At 35.1% G+C, this 20,953-nt stretch overlaps 1 protein-coding gene and 1 long non-coding RNA gene across 4 annotated transcripts; one reads left to right on the top strand and one right to left on the bottom strand.

The window, feature by feature from the left end:
• Nucleotides 1-1,801: 1,801 nt before the first annotated feature.
• On the bottom strand, nucleotides 1,802-2,469 carry LOC117217625 (uncharacterized). The gene is made up of 2 exons (XR_004489601.2): nucleotides 2,212-2,469; nucleotides 1,802-2,096 (listed from the first exon to the last, which is right to left on the bottom strand). It is a non-coding gene; the product is annotated as an uncharacterized LOC117217625 (long non-coding RNA).
• On the top strand, nucleotides 2,088-19,323 carry LOC117217624 (uncharacterized). 3 transcript variants are annotated; one of them, XM_076527573.1, is made up of 10 exons: nucleotides 2,088-2,486; nucleotides 6,797-6,916; nucleotides 7,038-7,155; nucleotides 9,130-9,376; nucleotides 12,395-12,493; nucleotides 12,661-12,751; nucleotides 12,870-13,015; nucleotides 18,411-18,543; nucleotides 18,613-18,784; nucleotides 18,906-19,323. In XM_076527573.1, exons 1-9 carry the CDS (start codon nucleotides 2,277-2,279, stop codon nucleotides 18,664-18,666), a joined length of 1,218 nt encoding a protein of 405 aa, XP_076383688.1. In that variant the 5' UTR covers nucleotides 2,088-2,276; the 3' UTR covers nucleotides 18,667-18,784; nucleotides 18,906-19,323. The 3 variants fall into 3 exon arrangements, with proteins under 3 accessions (XP_076383688.1, XP_076383689.1, XP_076383690.1); XM_076527574.1 differs by having other exon boundaries at nucleotides 12,661-12,685; XM_076527575.1 differs by lacking the exons at nucleotides 18,613-18,784; nucleotides 18,906-19,323 and having other exon boundaries at nucleotides 12,661-12,767.
• The last annotated feature ends 1,630 nt before the right edge of the window (nucleotides 19,324-20,953 follow it).

A 20,953-nucleotide genomic window follows, 5' to 3' on the forward strand; every position in this document is an offset into this window, starting at 1 on the left:
TAAATAATTTTCTAAGTCTAACTGAATACAGTTTTGTTTCTTCCCGTTATAATGTTATAAGTCTTTTGTTTTGTTTCGTTACCTTATATAAAGGTATTAAACAGGTATCGACACTTTTGTGAGGTATCAAACAGATATTGATACTTTTTATTGAGTACTTTGATATCGAATTGATTGAATATCATCAATGGTATCGGTATCGATCCGATCACTAGCGATGGGGATTATTAAGATGACGGTGATCTAGATTCCGGCGACATTACAGTTGTCACGTAACTGCACGAGTCGATGCCGCATACCGCTCGATGTAAGTCGCGTGCGTTATTATAATAAGTAGTATGTATATTTATTAAGTGTACAATAAAGGTTATCGACAAAGTAAGGCGAAAATATATCTGTAAACTTATATCCCGAATATATTTCGCTATTTAATGTTATCATTCGAAAGGGGAATGTTCAGTGCAGTGCGTGAATATCAGAATTAATGAGAATTATATAGATATTTGGTAATGTAAGTCTCAGAAAGTAAGCACAAAATTTTTGGTATGGAAGCTATGAAATCAAAGCATTTTTATGCCATGGGATGAGTTTTCTGGTGTTGAAACTGTGACATTCACATACTGCACTGAACCTTCTGCTTTCGAATGGTACCATTAGACAGCGAAAAATATACTGATATAAGGTCGAAAAGTTCGAGCCCGTATCAGTAATACCTTTTTTGGCAATATCGATAATATAGAGTAAAAAATGTGACAAGGTTAGTTACACTTATGCATATAAGGTGGTGCCTAAGTAGGACGACTGTCAACGTAGAATCGAAGGCGGATGCAAGTTTGATTGTTTGGACGCATACGAAAAATAAGCAGTTGCAAGCAGTTGCCTATATTCACATACCGCGATCAGTATAACCATAGCTTCAGCTTCATACATTATTTGCAATTGCGATCAAAGGGCCTAGCCGATTGAGATGGTCAAGATTGGCCTTAGAGGTTTTTTTAATGAGCATTATATACTCATCATAGTTCGATAGATGACCAAGAAAAACTCATCCGTGAAAAGTTTCATCCTTGTAATTTGTCCGTGAGGGTAGTTACAGGGTAAATTAGATTTGGGTGCTTTTCCGCTCATTTCCCCCCTTCGGCAACTTCTTAAAATTTTGAAAAAAATGTAGCTTATTTCGAACATCAAGCCGCATATTATAGAATTTTTTCAGATTTTTCGGTTGCAAACTGTAGTTATCAAAAATGGGAAATAAAAAAAGATCGGAAGATTGAAGATATCTCGAAAACAAAAATACTATGCCACCCTGAAATTAATTCCCTAATAATGTCTAAACTATCACAAGCAGTGTGCTCAATTTTTCTCAGATTTTTCATTCGATTAGGCCATTGTAAAAAGAAAGAATGAAATTCGATTTACGAAATACGATCCGAAATACGTTTTTGTTGTGAGGAAGAAAGTTACTACTTGTTGGGTGTATATACCGCAAGTGTGGATTAAGTAATTTTAAAAACGTTATTACATTGAAACAAGCAATTTTTTAATCTAGAAAATGCGATTTAAGAGAAAGAAGAAATTGTGATGTGCACATTGCGTAATGTGCAAAAAAAAACCTTGGGTAAGTAATAACTCGAACGGGGTATAATACTCATTAAATAACCTTTGAGGGCAATTTTGACCATCTTAATCGACTAGGCCCTTGTTTGTATATTTTAACGAGTAAATAGTATTTGTTTTCATTGGGAGTCCATGAGCATCCTACGTAGGTAATCCCGGGTTAAACAGTGAATAGAAAAAGAAATGTCATATTTATACATTTTTTCGTATTTTATATTAATTTGATCAATAAATCACTTACACCTAACCTTGCAGCATGCTATAATAGTCCAACTTCGTGTAATTTCCTAGTTGTTGTTCTCGTTGAAACATCTGCTCCCAAAGTTTCTGCAATGGTTTCTGGCGCAACTGTTGGATCTTGCCGACATTAGCGAACAGTTCTACGATCTTCTTGCACAATGGTATCCTCGACTGTACATGGAAAATGTAGCAGCTGTAGTGTGTAACCAGACTTTCTACCCCCCGGGTAGAATCATTATCTATTATAAACATCAAACATCAAACTAGAATGACTATATTGATCGAAGAGTCTGAAGACTTAATAGGAGGAAATATTAATAAAACATTTCTGGACAGCGATAGTAATTTTCTAACCTCTCATAATTTGAGGTAAATTGAAACATAAACGTACGCCGGAAACAGGATAGAGTGAATAAATTATGACACCAAGGTGTAGTGGAACTGTTCTTCAAACAATGCGTGCAGACATTTCGTTGACACTGGCAATGATGGACGGCTTCCGAAAGAACTACGGTCTTTATTCGTCTTTGTTAAGTATGACTGCACTCTGGCCTTACGACCATACCTTAGGAGCAAAGATTCAAAGAATAAGTTTCATTATACTATCATTCAGCCTTGTAGTGATTCAGGTAATAACGACTCGTATTACAGTGAATATTTTCATTTTTAACTTGAAGATCAATCATGTTTACCTCAACCGAGATAACATCATGTTTATACATAGAGGAGACGCGATGCTTTTATTTAGAAGGAAAATATACAGGGTGTCCCAGGTTTTAAAGTTCAAACTTTGTTAGTGTATTCTATGGCACAAAGTAAGAAAAAAATGTTATGTAAACATAGGTCATATAGAGCTTTATTAAGAAGTTATAACAAAAATTCAGAATAGGAATAGTAATCAACTTGCTGTTACTGCGAGCATTGGCTTGAATAGATCAGCACATGCCGTGTGTTTATGTAAACTGTGTTTATTAATACATTTCGAAATGTATTAATAACCGTTGTTAACAATGCATGATTGACATCGATCGAAGATTTCTTTTTATTTTTTATTTTTTTTTTAGTTGATTACTATTCCTACTCTGAATTTTTGTTATAACTTCTTAATAAAGCTCTATATGACCTATGTTTACATAACATTTTTTTCATACTTTGTGCCATAGAATATACTGACAAAGTTTGAACATTAAAACCTGGGACACCCTGTATAGAGTGAAAAATGATTTAAAGTATTTTGAATGTTTATAAAATGTATTGTGACAAAACTTTAATAACGTGTCTCTTATCTAAGCTTCAGCGAAATCATTTCGTTGAGAATCTGTCTCAATCATAAATAAGATAGCAGCTTTATTGGTCAAAGCTTTATTGAACGTGTACTTTTACAATCTAGCCACTGAATATGACTTGGCTAGTATATGAAATCATTACATCTTTTGCAAAAATTCATCTATCGTCGATGATTCGAATCAATCCGAATTTGAATCCAAATCCGAATCTGTATCTGAATCTGAATTAAATGCAGTCTTTATTCCCAACTTCACGTTTTCGACATTGATGATGACCGATAAAAAAACATACGTATCAAATGTTTTTCAGAGAACTACCTCTCATAACAATATTCAAGTTGCTACGTTAAACAGTTCAACTTTTTAAAGGCTAGACTAAATGACTTGGAATCTTTTTAGATGACAGGAAGACTATAATAAGAGACTATAATAACTATAATATATAGATGACAGGAAGACTATAATAAGAGACTATAATAACTATAATATATAGATGACAGGAAGACTATAATAAGAGACTACATATATAATTAGAGACTATAATAACTATAATATATATTTTTTAAATTTTGCTATTACTTGAAATAAGAAAGAAAAATGAGAAACTCATGTTTTTCAACTTTTCTATCTAAGCTTATGACGAAAATTTTAAAAATGCATTTTGTAGATCTCGGTAACGTAGATGCATGTTGAAAATTTTATCGATATTGGTTAACGCAGATTACTGTAGAAAATCGTGACGAAACAGCGATCTTCGCGATCTTTAATTGTATCATATCAAGGTCATCCGATTTCGATTAAATTTTCACCATGCACACAAGTTACCGAGATCTATAAAACGGACTTTTTAAATTTTCGTTATATATTCAGATAAAGAAGTTGAAAAACGTGAGTTTTTTTATTTTTTTGTTATTCCAAGCTATAGCAAAATTAAAAAGAAATATTATAATTACTGTCTAATAGGCTAATCCTTATGCCATTTAGGAATAAATTTAAGTCCTTTTGTCGAGTTTTAAAAAAGTTCAAGTCTTAACATCTTCAAGCGATGTTAAGCACAAGGTCGCCACTTTACATCCAGCTCGCAACTAGTAATAATATAAAATATTTCTTTTTATCCGTTTTTAATCCTTTGGCTTTATCAGCATGCATTTTGCAAATTTATAATGAAATCGTTGAAACCATATACGTTCTCTTCGATAATTTCTGATAAGATTTGGCGATGACCTATAGGTGTTAATAGTTCGTCAGAACTAAATCTTCCAGACGCCTATAGCCGTTGTTTGGGATTGGTCACGCGAATTAGCGGTCAAACATGGTGGATTGCTACCAATTTCGGTGCGATCGTTTAAATTGCAATTAGCGGTGTAATAGGGGAGAACTATCACCAAAGGGACGGATGTTATTAAGACGGATGTTACAGACAAGATTCTAGTTTGAAACGTTCGAAAGATCAATTCTTTTACTACAAAGGTGTATAGTGTCAGTGAGTTCCACCTACGTCTACTTATTTTGCTTTTAATTTTTCTTGAAAGTGCATTTTTTCTAATTCATCAATTGGTTGTATTGAATGGGACAAGCATATTCATGATAACAAAATAAAGTAATCTCGGTATTAATCTTATAAGTATTGCTTTTTATAATGATCTTAAATTACATAAATCCTACTTCACATCTTTGGTTAATATCAGTTTTTAGCATTTTATGACAATAAATAAACCTTTTAATAAAAAGAAACTTTGAATAATGAAAATTAACACGAATTTCTGAATAAAAAAAAAATATCTTAAAAATGATCTTAAAAAGAATCTTAAAAATTATAATAGCATAATAAGCAACAAAAGTTTAGGGTACTTGTTTCATTTACCCATTTACTACAGATCTTTCACCGATGTCAGTCTTCATTGCTTTGTGAATGTTGTTTTACAAATTTGACATTCGTCAATATCTTATGCTCCTTTTCTTGCGTTTCATTTACATTTGCTAATAGTTTTCCTATCTGATCCAGATTCTGTAATATTTAACGAATCTGTGCTTCTATTTTTCGGGACTGACACAGTAAATTTTCCTTAGAATGCCAAATTTCGGGTTGTTGTGAATTTCTCTGTGCTAGTCCTAAGCCTATGTGATTATCGCTACGTCGATGCTAAGAATCACACTGATGCTGCCCACAAAAGCTGGTACTGATCGGCTACTGTTAATTTTATATTTTATTGTTATCTTCATTGTTACATTCTTCGTTGTTATTAGTTTTGTTATTATTAGACTGCGAATTTTATGCATGTATAACAAAAATGGGTAATTAAAATTTGATACGATGAAAACATTGAAAGAATTTAAGGACATCTGCATATCTTTTTTTTGAGCTAAACTTATCCTTGGGGATTTCTATTTTTTCGACTTTCCAATGGATTTTGTCCCGGAAGGGCTAAACTTTTCCTTGGGGGTTATGTCAATGTTAAAACTACATCTCATCACAGCATAACTTTTTAACAAATGAATTTAGGACTTATTTTAATTACAATCCCAGATTCAGGACTTCGATTTTTGGACTTTTTTCGACAAAATCCATTGGAATGTATACTGGAAAGTCAAAAAAAAATATAGAAACCTCCAAGAAAAAGTTTAACTTTATTTTCAACTCATTTAAATTATTAAAAGAAAGAAAGAAATTTCTATCTAACTCCTTCTCGTTAGAATTATTAAAGATAATTTTTATTTTGCATAAAGCTGTGCAGTTTAGTTATTATGCAATGTAATTGAAGAACAATTTTATTAATACTTTCTATTAATACTTTCGCGATAAAGAGGACTTCTCCGCGTCGAACATCGTCAACAGTAGTCGAAGGTTTAATATAAAACATAAAACATTACATTAATGATTAATCTTTATAATATTGTTTGTATTGTATCTCTTATAGCTCGGAAGGTTTGAATAATATTTTTAATAATATCGACTAATTGATAAGCTAATCTATAATTCTTTTAATTTGGAAGTCTAAATGATATTGAATGTTTGCAAAAAGTTAAATGTGTATGGATCACAATAGATTTGTGTAGAGATCCATTATTGTTCACTAACAAGGAGAGGCCCCTAACGTTGACGCTCACTTTCTGATAAGATTTGGTACAGTGACAGAACTTGTAAAGTTGAATTCAATGATACCATGTTGGGGGGTGGCGGTTGGGGGGCATCGCACGGTGCCATGCGCCGTAATTCAGCGCGTCTTTCTGGCCTTTTATTAACAACTTTAACATTAAATATCTCAAAAACTATAAGTCGTGTGCCCCTAAAACTGGATATCATTGGATTCAGCTTTTCAAGCTCTACCACTCTACAAAATCTCATGAAAAAGTGAGCGTCAACCTTGGGGACCTCTTCTTGTAAGACGGTGCTATTAATTGATTATTGAGAGAGAATAAATTGAGAGACAAGAAAAAACTATTTCATGTAGGAATAATTAGACAGCACACATTATACAAAGAAAAAATGTTGAAAGTTAATTCTCTCACGAATAGTTTCTGTTAGGACAATGACAATTTAGGTATTTGACTTACTTTCATTCCAGAAATCGAACGATCTGAATTGACCCGTGAGAAAATTGTTATTTCCTCCGGTGCTTCAAACTTTTAAAAACAAATAAAATATTTTTCAGATATCGTCGATAAGGACGGTGGAGGTGTCACTGTACAATATACTTTTGACGATGTCGTACACCTGCCCATTGCTCTTGTACATTCAACGATATATCTATTTTCTGTCCATCTTTCCACTAGTAAGTTCGGAAATACGACCTTCTCGTTTTTGTTGCATCAAATGAAAGACGTTAACGTAATTATTCTATCCGTTAAGCACAATTTCCATGATCGTAACATTGCTTTTTTATACGGTTGCAGTTAAAAGTTATTTTCGGTAATATCGGAAAGATTTGCAGACAGGCGAAAAATTCTGTTGAACTGGACCTATTCATGAAGCATATAATCGATACGCGACGCATAATCGTTGCATATCTAGGTAAAAGGCATTCAATATATAGATCGATATCAAATATATGAGCCGTTTATTTTGAAAGTGGCGTAAGTCGCTTTGTTTTTAAGTCGATATATTTAAGGGTTTGCGTTTTAACACGTTTAAAAATATGGATGCTAACTTTCGAGAAGATTTACTTGTATTTGTTATCTCAGGATACTGATATTTTTCTCAGTATAAATAATTTCGTATAAACATTAAAAAATCACCACTTTTCATTACGGTAAAGTGACTTATGCCACTTTCAAAATAAACGGCTCATATAAGAAATGAAAAAAATATTTGATTATAATTTTATTTGAAAAAAAATGAATTTTTATGGAAATATAGTGCGACAAAATGATAACACGTTTAACTACGCGTATCATGTATAACAATAAATCAACGAATGATATTTAATGCTTAATATTTTCTAAATTCTCCTTGACATTTAATAACAACCATCATTCTTTTTGGAAAAGATTTATAAAGTCTTTTAATAGTTTCTGACTCCAATTGCTCCCACTAATATGGAATACATTTTTTTCAATCGGTGCTGTCTCGAAATTATCTTAGATTCCCATACACAGCTCGGTTAAGATTCGATCTAGCGAGCAGTGTTGTTAGGTCCAGTGCGATTTCAGCGCCTTTTGTAACGGAGGGGATAACGAAGTGCTACGAACTGACCCACTGGCAGAGTGGGAGACTCGGCTACGTCATTCTCGACGTCCCGCAAACTGGTGTAGGCGCAGAGGGTGGCCTCGCGAGGAGATTGGGAGACTACCCACCTAATCTACTAATACATCGACTATTCCATTATTGCAGGCGATGACAATATAGCATTTCTGGACTTAGTTACACTGATCGCGACAGCAGGTCGGCCTTATGGCATGGTTGGATTCTAACCGTCCCCGTTCGCAAAGGGTTAAATGTCAAAGAATCCACTCGTCGTACAATGTCCCTCTCACTATAAACCCTTTGCATTCCGCTGTCCCCTCTCGTGGGACATCGTAATTCTAGCATATCACTCGGATGTCCCCTCTCGTGGGACATTAAAGTTTATTAGTGATTACGGGGAATTGAGTTATTTCAGCGCAACTTTTTGAGACATGCATGTTTCCCTGAAGTTTTCTCTTGAGAAGATTTTCTTCTACAGTTAGTCTATCGTTTTGATAACAGTGATAGTGATATCGTCCAAGCAACAAGGCGACGAGAGAAAGAGTTCGCATAGATAGCGATTACAACAACAAAACAAAATTATAAAAAATAAAATATTGATTTTTTTGCAAATTTCTCGATTTCAGCCAATTTATATAAGTCCAATATCATTATAATATGTTAGTTAGTTCCAAAACCATACTAAATAATACGAGGGTCTGTAAATGCCCGTTTCTACCGAAAAGTGGCGCTGAGTAGCTGGTAGCCAACGTCCAGAATGATTCGGAGTGCTAAGGGTTAATTCTTCTCGCAAGTGAAGATTACTTTGGAAGTAATTATCCCGTATGTGGTTAAAAACGTCCTCAACGAGGCCTAGCACACGTGATCCAGAATATGGATGCGCGCAGTAGACCTCTCTTAATTTTACTTGAACAAACTATGCGGGAGCTAAGTGCTTCGAGTAAATGTTTTCTTTTTACTTTCTGTAATACAGCTATTGTACACAACTTTCAATTTTGTGTATAAAATAAATTATCCCCAACTGACGCTTAGTTTGGAAACAAAAGTGGACAATTTGGGAAGAGGAGGTACGATTATTCCAGCCTTGCGACTTGTTTTTATAGTTGTTGACAATCGGTAACTATAAAAACGAGCCACAGAGCACGAATAATCGTATCTCCTCTATCCAAATTGTCTATTTTTGTGTGTAAGCTGAGCGTCAATTAGGAAGAATTTTCTGTATTAGCTTTCAGGAACATTGTTACATCATCCAAGCTATTTGGAACAACAATAATACTAACCTTGCACTATTTTGTATTCTAGCTACGTCGTGTATAACAGCATGCTTCACACTTCTGGTAATAGGAATCCCTACAATATTGCGTTCAAATCTTCAGCTGTATTATCTACGCATGTTTGGATTCTTTTACAATCAGGGAGGTCAGCAAACCGATATCGTTTGTCTTCTTCTGATATTGGTAAACGCAATGGGTGTCATGTCGATAGCAGGTACAGAGGCGGCAATCGGTGTCAATGTTTCTTATTTATGCGGTCTGCTCGAAGTCACCAGGTATGAAATGAACTTTCCAAATGTTTTCGTTGATTTTCTATTTCCTTCGTGCGTATATTTTAGAAAATTTTTTTGTCCAAAAATATTTCTTTCCGTTCCGGACATTTTTTACAGGGTGTCCCAAAAATGTTCCCCAATCCGGGAATGGGGGAGGGAGGTTTCCGCGGTCATTTGAAGTATTAGGTCTACCGGAAAGTTCTGTCCGTTTTTGAATTGAAATATAACACAATTTTCATGCATTCAATAATATTTATTGTAGAATATACTTTCCATCGTTACTTATGACTTCTTGCCAGCGTGATGGCAACTTGTAAATGCCATTTTTAAAAAATGATTTATTTTTAGAGGCGAAGAACTCAACTAGTGCTTGGTTGACATCAGCTTCAGTTTTGAATTTTTTTTCCTGTAAAAAGTTTTGCAAAGAGAGAAACAAGTGATAATCGGAGGATGCTAGGTCTGGGGAGTATGGTGGATGTGACAGAATTTCCCAGCCTAGCACTGCGAATTTTTGACGAGTCGCCAAAGCAGCATGTGGTCTGGCATTATCATCGGTAGCCATGTTTTCACGATCGCGTCTCACTTAATAATGACATGAGACATCTTTGTTTCAGTTTATTTAGGAGAGTACATGTGTGTAAATGCAATGATAAAGAGAGATTGTCATATATGTCTCAAATCAACATGTGCATATGGATTGAAACTTGAAGTGACACTATCGGACAGAACTTTCCGGTAGACCTAATAACTTTCTCCTTAGCGAAAATGCAATCCGCGGTTTTGTTTATGAGTTATTAACGAAAAATACTGACCAATAAGAGACAAGTAGCCCAGGCAGCGCGAGGCAGTCCAGTCAACGAGCGCACGAAGCCCATTGGCTGCACGAAGCATGTTGGATGGGCTGCCTCGCGCCAGCCGAGCTCGTCTCTTATTGGTCAGTGTTTTTCGTTAATAACTCATAAACAAAACAGCGGATTGCATTTTCGCTAAGGAAAAAGTTACTTCAAATAACCTCAGAAATCTCTCATTTTCGGAATACGAGACATTTTTGAGACACCCCAGATAACACAAATCTATACAACACTGCCTACTGGTTAATTTGTGGCGAATACGCTAGCAACTAACTTGTGATATTCTTTGCAAAAGCGACTCTGAGATTGCGGCCAGCAAGTTGAGATCATTTGGAACAGTTGCAATGTAAACTGTTACGAGCCGAGGGTCGTAACAGTTGGGGGGTAAAAGTCGTTTCGTGGGGTAAAGGGATGGAAATTAAGGGTTTTTCCTCGGTAACTTTATAATAATTCGAGCGGCAAAAGTGTATCGTTCTGGATGGTATTAAGGTAGAAGGTCCCAATTTCCATGCCTTTAAGCCAATTTTTGCTTTGCTGAAACTGTCATTAGATGCTATAATTTACATTTGATACATTAAAAATATATCTCGATTTTTCAGACATTCTTGATTTTAAACATATTTTTTGCATGATAGAAATGCGTAATTTAATAATGTTTTTAATGAAATAAATAAAAAAAGGTGTTTCTGCCCACGATTCCGTGTCCTTCCAGCAGCTCTGCATATAATTCCATGTCCCGAATTTCTGTGCCTTTCTACATATATGTATATATTTCTACATATGTAGAACGGCACAGAAAGGACATATATATAAATATTTCAAATATATATTTGCTAGCCTCGTATTTCTGTGTCCGTTCATACTTTTGGGCTCCCTATTCCCACCTTATATCTGTATCTCCCGCAGTTACCGTGCTTCTTGTAATAACTTTGCTGATCTGATTTCCTTTTCTCATAATATTGTTTTCATAAAGAGAGGTGAAGTTTGATTACGCGGTCTAATACAAGAGAGCACTGAAATACGGTCATGTTCAAAAATCTAATCCTATTTCTGGATTTATATTAAAAGCATAAAAATATGCATGATTAGTGTTTTTTTTAAATCGTTGTTAGTACTAAATGAAACCCTCTTACGACATAATGTAATGTAATGTTTTGTATGATGTAAATCACATTAATAGTTAATTTATATGAAAATCTTCAGTAAGCGTTTCTTACGATTTTTGACACGACATACTACTTAGATTCCTCATTATAATAAAGAAGTAGGTTATCAATTTATATATAAATTTACCTTTATTTTTCTTTTCTAAAAGTTTCTAAAAATCTTTTATTTTTCTATACGTTTTTAATCCGGAGGCACGGAAATTGGGACAGGCATGGAAATTGGGATATCTACCTTAGCTACTGGAATCGAAGGGGATCTAACTGGATAGGTTAATTAGACTCGATATACTAATACTACAGTATAGTATATTACCAAAATAATTAAGGTTTTACAATTATTTAAATATGTACTGTTTCGCGGATTCAATGTCCCGTGCTCATGATTTTCATGCACTGAGGAATACAGGGACCGATAAGCGTCGTTTTTGTGATCCTTTTACACCATAAAATTCGTCTAAAACTGATGGTGGTGTACCTTAAGAAGGGACCAAGAGGCCCTTAATTGTACCTAAACGCGAGACCTTGAGAAATTCTTCGCAGGCACAGTACATATCTACAAGTTGCTCTCCTAAATATTGTCGCACGTTACTTGCTAGTGTATCCGTATATTTTAAAAAAGCCTGCTAGAACTAGTATTTCTACAGAGTGGAAATACTCATTAATTACCGCAAAACGTGACGCTGTTCAAATGAAGAGAATATTTAAAAGTTCAATCACTTCAGTTTGAACATTTAATAAAGTGGCATTAACTGTATAACCATGCACAGTAAAAAAAAAAAGAAAAAAAAAAAAGAAAATGGTTTAAGTAAATATTATCTAATTTGTCGAGAACTATCATAAGTTAATTAGACCTTTCACAGTGTAATTATTTGATTTATAGATAGAATGGAGGATATACTTATATTCTTCATTCTAAGCAAATAGCTTATAATACTTTACTATTATTATTGTGATGTCAATAATATTGTGATTTCAATAATGTTAATATATTTATATTTTTTCAGTTACCGATTAGACATCGCTGTTAACGATATGATAAACTCAGCTACGATGTCACAAATAAACATACGACCAGCTGTGGCCGCCCATCAGCGTGCTCTTCAGTTAGTAACTTTACTTAGACGTTATAGTAGTATTGATATACATTTTATTATACTTTTATTGCGTCTTTTACTTACTTGTTACTTGCGTTACTTTTACTTGCGTCACTTACTTGTACTGGATTCATCGATGACCAACACACTGGAACGCTGTGAATTCGTGAACGCAGAATGACCAAAACTGTTACGAACAGAGTGAGTAAGTCGTATTTAGTGGCTATCATAGCAGTTATCGTCTCATTTGCTGTCAATTTATACCGTGTAAGCATTGTTAGATGTGAGTAGAAAACAACTCGAGAAGCTATCGCGATGAATTTTTGTAATTCTTGTCAACAGAAATGCAATGAAACAGTTTGTGTCTTTTTTTTATATGTGACAGTTGCTTCTAGCAATAAAGGATATGACAGATGCGGAGAATGTTTTTTTTTCTGCGAGTTTTGTTGCACTACATTTTATAAACATGTTCTTAAATAATCATTCCGGACAGAGACTGAGAGACACTGGTAATGAGATTTTTCATAGAACGTAAGTCTACGTTTTTGTTATCAAATTTTTCTATTGTAAACGTAAGATACATTTTATAGTAGATGCCTCAGTAACAATCATAGATTATGAATGTATACCCCTGCAATATAACAGATAGTCTGCAATATGCGATCATATTGTCAAAAATACATATAGCACATAAGTTATAGTTATACATATATACATATAACTATAATTTATGTACTTATATAACTATAACTATAACTATATATTTGTATAACTTATATAACTTATTATTTTATATATTATATTATATAATATAATATATATAAGTTATATATATTATATACATAAGTTACAGTGTTTGTTAGTTATGCAATTAGTTTACTCATTTATTGCATGATGTTCGCTAAAATCGTATCTAGAGTTCATTTTATGTTTTCTTAATTTGTGGAAAATATTACAAAATGCATGGAGCCGAAGGGTATCAAAAGTACTAGGAAAACTAATTTTTATTAGTAAGTAAGTTAGTCCAAGAAGGAATCAAAAAACGCGATGGATATATCGACGAAAAGAACGTGTAATTTTCGTTTAGTAAATCGACGTTATTTTTATAACAACTTAAAATATGTATATGTACTTGTTACAGTTTAACGTAATTAACATCGAATTAAATTAAAACAATCATAAGAATTTTGAATCGGGTTTTCATATTTATTTAACTTCCTGTAAGTGTCCTAATACTTTTGGAGAGGGGTGTACATTATACATGATTGTTACAAATGTATCAATCATAGATTATGAGTAGACATTATACGTAATTATTACAATTTAAAGATGTTGTCACACTTAGCACTTTCGTAAGCCATTTATAAAGGGATTCCGATTTGGAATATGTATTTAAGGAAAGTCATTTTTGCAATTTTGTTTCAAAAGCTATAGAGCGATTCCTTTGAAACTTTTTGGATAATTTATCTCGTATTCGAGAAATATGAGGTATGAATGTATTAATTTTTTCGTTGAAAAATATGTGATTGAAGCGACTACATATAAATATTTATTTAGGGTCTGATCACTAAACGTGCAAATCGACGGGCTTTCTGTGGTGTTTGGTTTCTATCAGAAACGGAGGAAAAGAATAATATTCATAATTCTTATGATATCTCATAAATGAAAAATTCGTGAGATCTTGTTTAGAAACTTTCGTGTTGTTTATGCAAAAATATATTGTTCAATTTCCTGCTTCATAAATGTTTTGGGTTCGTCGACGATTGTTGGCAGTTCTTTAACGTAACTGTATCAAGATAGCGAAATTGATCATAGTTCTTTCTCTGTAATTTTTCTCTGTTTATATCTTTCATTATAAGCGTAACAGTTTTAGGAGTTCTCTGGGTTATAGAATCTGATTATGGTATTATTTTTTAATACGATGAAAAATTATGTTTATAAATTATTAAAATTTGTTTAATTAATTAATTAATCAAATTTTTATCCTTGTTTTTCACATATTTTATAGTATTTATGTAAAAATAGATATTCAGTTTATAGTTATATCGTATAATGAGTTTTTAGAACGGACTAAAACGCATGCATTTCATTTTACTACACGGAATATCATGTTGTAGGTCATTGTATTTGTCTCAACTAATGCTGTTATATTATGGATAAAAAAATACAGAGTCCCATTTAAAAATATTAATTTGACTTCAATATCTCCCCCACCACTATACCTGTAGGAATATTGTTTATATCATCTAACGCCCCCTCTTTACCAAACAACTTTTGTAAGAACATATTCTTGATAATTTTAAGCCCTCGCACAATATCGGGCTAAATAAATCAGTGCGGAGAGTAATCTGACGCGAAAGTGTTTGGTTCGACCCAGTGATCTTTCACGAATTGGCTAAAAATAAATCGTTATAACTTCTGCAGATGCGAACCGATGCAAAAAAATCTTCTTCAGACATTTTCTATAGAGTCTACTAAGCATATTTCTGCAGTATTCATCGTGACGCGGCTTATAACTCTAATCGAAGCAAAAACGAAATCGAAAAAAATAAGGATTTAAAAGAAAACCTATTTCAAGGAGTTAAATTATGTTTATCCCCTTATCGCCCCTTGAATTTATAATTAACCCTTTGCACTCCGCTGTACCCTCTCGTGGGACATTCGAGTGATCTACTAGAATTACGATGTCCCCTCTCGTGGGACATTAAAGTTTATTAGTGATTACGGGGAATTGAGTTATTTCAGCGCAACTTTTTGAGACATGCATGTTTCCCTGAAGTTTTCTCTTGAAATGGCACAAGCAATCAAATCAAAATATAGTAAAATTACTAAGAGATATATGCAAGAAATATCAGCGAGTTTTGACGAGAACATGAGAGGCGTGCTCACGACGGTCCGAGCACTTCAAAGACGCCACTTGAAAAGAGCGATAAGGCAAGTTTGTAGAAGAAAGATCGGTATGCGAACATAGCATGCACTGTATAGTGAGATTTATAATCATAAAATCTGGAGGAAAAGATTTTCAAAGCTGAACTCAGTCTGGTTTGAAGCGTTGAGCGGTGTAGATAGATCTAACGAGTGAGAAAATCGGAAAACTGATTCTTCCCTTGATAAATAAATTGTATGATAAAAGTTTTTTTGGTAAATATCATCTTGTGAGTTAGTAATAACAATTAGAAATTTCCAACCTATGTATTTATTCATATTCAACAAGGCGACGAGAGAAAGAGTTCGCATAGATAACGATTACAACAACAAAACAAAATTATAAAACAAACAATAACAAAATTATAAAAAATAAAATATTGATTTTTTTGCAAATTTCTGGGTTTCAGCCAAATTCATATAAGTCCAATATCATTATAATATGTTAGGTAGTTGCAAAACCATACTAAATAATACGAGGGTCTGTAAATGCCCGTTTCTGCCGAAGAGTAGCTGGTAGCCAACGTCCAGAATGGTTCGGAGTGCTAAGGGTTAAAAGTATGCTCGTTAATCGTATAGAAAGTGGATGTAATTGGATGAAAGCTAAACAAAAATTGAATTAGGTAAAGAGCAACTACTATATGTATAGTCGTTCTGGAATAGACGTTTTACCGCATTATCAAATTGCTTGAAACACAATTCGAGGTGACTTTTAGCAACTCGCATATGCAAAATGTTAATTCATGGACCTTATTTAGAAGAAGTCCGCTGAACAAAGTGTAGGATCGATCCCCACCAAACCACATTCTAACGCCCACGAAAAAGTAGGGTAAACTCGTTTTTCTTATTAGCAGAAATGAACCCTTCCTATTAACCCCAACAAGGGAAGGTTTCCAGGGCAGACGCTTATTTTTTTATGAGATTTGATACAGTGATAGAGCTTGTGAAGCTGAATCCAATGATACCCGATTGTAGGGGCAGACGGCTTACAGTTTCTGTGTTAAGGTTGTTAATATAAGGCAGAAAGACGCCCCGGATTACGGCGCGTGGCACCGCGTGGCAAGAGGCGGGAGGGGGGGGGGTGTTCTGGCAGGGGGGCCATATCGAACCTTCCACCTCTCCCCACTCCATAATATGTCCGGTATTGGTACCAGCACAGAATTATTAAGGAGAATTATTTTTCGAGATTTCAAGGCTATCGATGTTTTCTTTTTTTAAATAGGATTACATATTTCTATCATTATCCAGTGCGTATCATTGAATTCAGCTTTACAAACTCTATCACCTCTCCTTGTTAGATTCATCGATAAAGATAACCGTTTATTATAATTGTGGCATCCAGTTAACGTATTCTTTCCCGAATTAAATCCTGGCTCGGCGATTCCTTTCAGATATGAAAGGCTTTCCCCTAGCAACATGCCCATTTAGTTGAAACTCATTTAACCTTCATTGCACAGTCTTTATATTAATGTTTGCTTTCGAATTTTCTGATATTCCTTTATGTATCGCAAAAAAGGAGCTGCGTCGCGTGCCGCATCATACGCTTGACCGTCGACCCTTAGCAACGACGTAGCAAATCATCACATAGGCGTAGGATTATTTGAAAAATTCACAAGCAAAATTCACAGCAATCCAAAATTTAGCATACTAGAGATAATTGAATGTGTTTATAAACTGCTGCATTGTTTTGGAATAAATAAAAACACTAATCCTGGTGTACACATTAGGGTACCTATTTTTTAGAAATGATATATAAACAGTCGCTGCAGGTTGCTTCAATGAAAAACACGAAGCCTCAAGATTTAAATATAAAGTGTACGTAAGCATTATACAGGGTGTCCCAAAATTATTTTATTTTCGGGAACTAAAGGGTACATGAGGCCATTTGAAGCAACTTTTTCCGCAGCGAAAATGCGATCCGCGGCTTCGTTTGCGAGTTATTAACGAAAAACAGTGACCAATGAGAGGCGACATCAGTTGGCGCCGGGCGGCCGAGCCAATGAACAGAACTGGGCTTCGCGCGCTCGTTGGCTGCGCTGCCTCGCGCTAGCCGAGCTCGCGTCTCATAGGTCAGTGTTTTTCGTTAATAACTCGTTAACGATGCCTCGGAGAACATTTTTGTAAAGGAAAAAGTTACTTCAAATGGTCTCAGGAACCCCATATTTCCCGGAAATACCATAATTTTGAGGCACCCTGTATATGGCCGCCACTGTAAGAAATCCTGCCTTAACATTGCTGGTTGCGGTACAATTTCTATTAATATTTACTGGCACCAGTTGATATATGAATTGATACACCAATTCGTTCGATCATTCGGTAATCATTCGACTCAACTGACGCACAAAATCACACTAAGGTAGATGTCCCAGTCTTGATGCCTATCTTAATTTTCATACCCCCGGTTTAAAAACATGTAGAAAAAGAAAAGTCTTATATATAAATTGACATAATATCAATCTATAACATATAACATAATTTATTTTAACAACCTATATTAATTCTATCACAATCTATATTATTAATATATTTTAACAATCTATAACATAATTATCAAGACGAAACCAATGACTTGTAAAAACAGGCACCCCGTATATAAAACTTTTCTTTTTATATACGTTTTTAATCCGGGGATACGGAAATTGGGACAAACACGGAAACTGGGACATCTACCATAGTTATAAAGCGCTGGTAACACCAAACAGTCTCATATATTAAACGAAAAAAGGCGTATCGAAAATCAGAGCTGATAAAAGGGAGTAAACTGTAGAGCCTCAAGATATCGGTTCACATGAAAATAAATGGTATGTTAGATTTGTCTCTGTGTCACATTTTTAGTTAAATAATTATTCGCAATATTAAGTCAGTTGAATGGAGTTTATGTTAATAGGTTAAACAAGAGTTCAACGTAAAATTGTAACAAGGAAAATAACAAGTTACTTTTTTGAAAATGTGTGTAGTACGTATATGTGTAATAATAAAATGTCTTTGTTCAATTGAATAGATACAATTCATTGTGGTACTGTATACCACCGAGATCGCAAAAAATAATATTATTTATATTAATGAAATCTACGGACATCATAGAGTTTGATCTAGCTGGTTTATATACACCGTGTTACGAAGGTTTCTCTATGGTAATTCGTAATGTTTGTATTTTGTGAACGGTAGTTTTTAGCTCCAAATTTAAGAAGTTTCTGTTTCAGATGTTAAGTTCATCTTTTTCATATTTTACTGTACTTTATTCGACCACCCAGTAAAATATTTCAAAACGCTGGCTATAGACGTAGTCATAATAAAGGATAAAACCTGTAAAAAAAGTAGTAAACACGTGATCTTAAAATTTCAATGTCATCATTTTAATTTACGAAATCACTGGTACGTAGACTTGAAATTTTGATCATGAATATACTTTTAAAATCTCTTCACGGAACGCATCGTGCACGCACATTGCTAAACTTCTAGAATCTTAAAACCATTCTTGATGTATGTTACACAGAGTTAACCTGAGATCGTCGACACTGGTTTTGTTCAGTTTTATTACAAGGCTGGTCATCTCTGTTTCGGCTTCTTTCCATATTCAGGAATAAGGTTCGAAAGAACGAAATTGTTCTATTACGAAAAGGCGAAATTACTATTACTTAAGCAACCTGTGACTGCGCGACCCGTACCAATTACCACCATAAAAAGAGGACACGCTCATGCGGTTGCTCTCCGCATCGTACCATGACCAGGGTTTTTTCGCGGTCATGAACCTCCTGACCACCCTCCATATATGCGAAAACTGTGGCAGCAGCGCACGAATCACATTCATCCTTGTACCTGATTGGTTGTTCCTGAGATTCGGAAACTAATATTTGAGGCGACAAATTTGTATTTTACAGAAGGAACGAAATAAATCTTAGTAAATGCAACAACTCTGTTCAAACTTCTTTCAACCGTACACCACGTGAATTTTGGCAGCACATCACGTGCATTTTGGCAGTACATCACGTGCAACGCACCATCACCTTGACAGCACACTACATGTAAACTTAACCTTTTAGGTATGGCTGAATTCTGCGCGAGGCTATTTCTCTGGACGGCAGAGTCTGATGTGTACTGTACAGAGTCTGATACTGTATATACAGGGTGTCCCAAAAATGTTTCGCAATCCGAAAGTGGCGGGTTCCTCAGGCCATTTGAAGCAACTTTTTCCTTTACAAAAATTTTCTCCGAGGCACCGTTAACGAGTTATTAACGAAAAACAGTGACCAATGAGAGGCGAGCTCGGCTGGCGCGAGGCGACCGTGCCAATGAGGGGAACTGGGCTTCGCGCGCTGGTTGGCTGGGCCGCCTCGCGTCAGCCGTACTCGATTCTTATTGGTCACTGTTTTTCGTTAATAACTCGTTAACGGTGCCTCGGAGAAAATTTTTGTAAAGGAAGAAGTTGCCTCGAATGATCCGAGGATCCCGTCATTTCCGGATTGCGAGACATTTTTGGGACACCCTGTAAACTGTTGTAAATCGATGTGAAGACAAAAGAAGTGTGAAACAATGCATATGAAGACGATTATTTGGTTCAAACGATGAGCGAGTGAGCTACTAGAGCAAGCCACTATAGTGGCGCGTCGTCCAGAGAGATGACATCCGCGAAAGCCACTATAGTGGCGTGTCGTTCTGAAAGATGATATCCGCGGAAGCCACTATAGTGGCGCATCGTGCCTAAAAGGTTAACGAAGCTTGAAAGATCTTAGGATGAACCACAAGCCCAACCATTGGACCTTCGAGCTGGATTAGAAACATCATTGGATCTACATCACTGTTGGAGAAACGCTCATTGTTGTACAGTAGTCACTGCATTCAGATCTCACCAACCGGGAGAAGAAGTTTGATATTCCTGGTTGAGAACAGATTCACATCTAGGTGAAACATCATCTTTCAAGTGCTGTTGACTGCACGCCACACTGACCTGATCATCGTTACATTGTACCGCAACTGGCTGCTGCATTCTGGATTATCCAGTGGCCACCTTGATCAGCTTCTAGTTCCTGAACCTTATCAGATGTTGGGATTTCGACTACTCCAGAGGATCTCAACGCTCTAGCAACTTCTAGGCTAGCATCCATTGCTGGACACGACAACAGTTGTATCACAGCAGCAGACGGAGCTTTACGAGATCAATGTCGTCCGCTGATCATCGAAGCATCACCGATCCGTGAGTCCTCTTTCGATTTATTGCTTGCGTCCATACGCAATGTGGACTCAGTTAAAAACATTCATCACGATACGTGGATCAGTTAAGGCGAGATTAACAATCTTTAAAAATTTCGTTGAGCTCGCGGATACCGAGACGGATGTAATTGGCCTTGAAAGGCGATTAGCAATCAATGAAATTTTGTACGCAAAATTCGATACGATGTAGACGAACATCGAAACAGAAACATTGGCACAGATCAAGAGGAGATTCAGCTTAACGAACGGCAAACCTTCGAAACCACGTATTTCAATACCATGGCGACGCTCGATAAATACATACGAAATCTTCGCGGTTCCATTAGACCGACT

This window comes from Megalopta genalis, unplaced genomic scaffold, assembly GCF_051020955.1.
Source record: "Megalopta genalis isolate 19385.01 unplaced genomic scaffold, iyMegGena1_principal scaffold0026, whole genome shotgun sequence".
Lineage (NCBI taxonomy): Eukaryota > Metazoa > Arthropoda > Insecta > Hymenoptera > Halictidae > Megalopta > Megalopta genalis.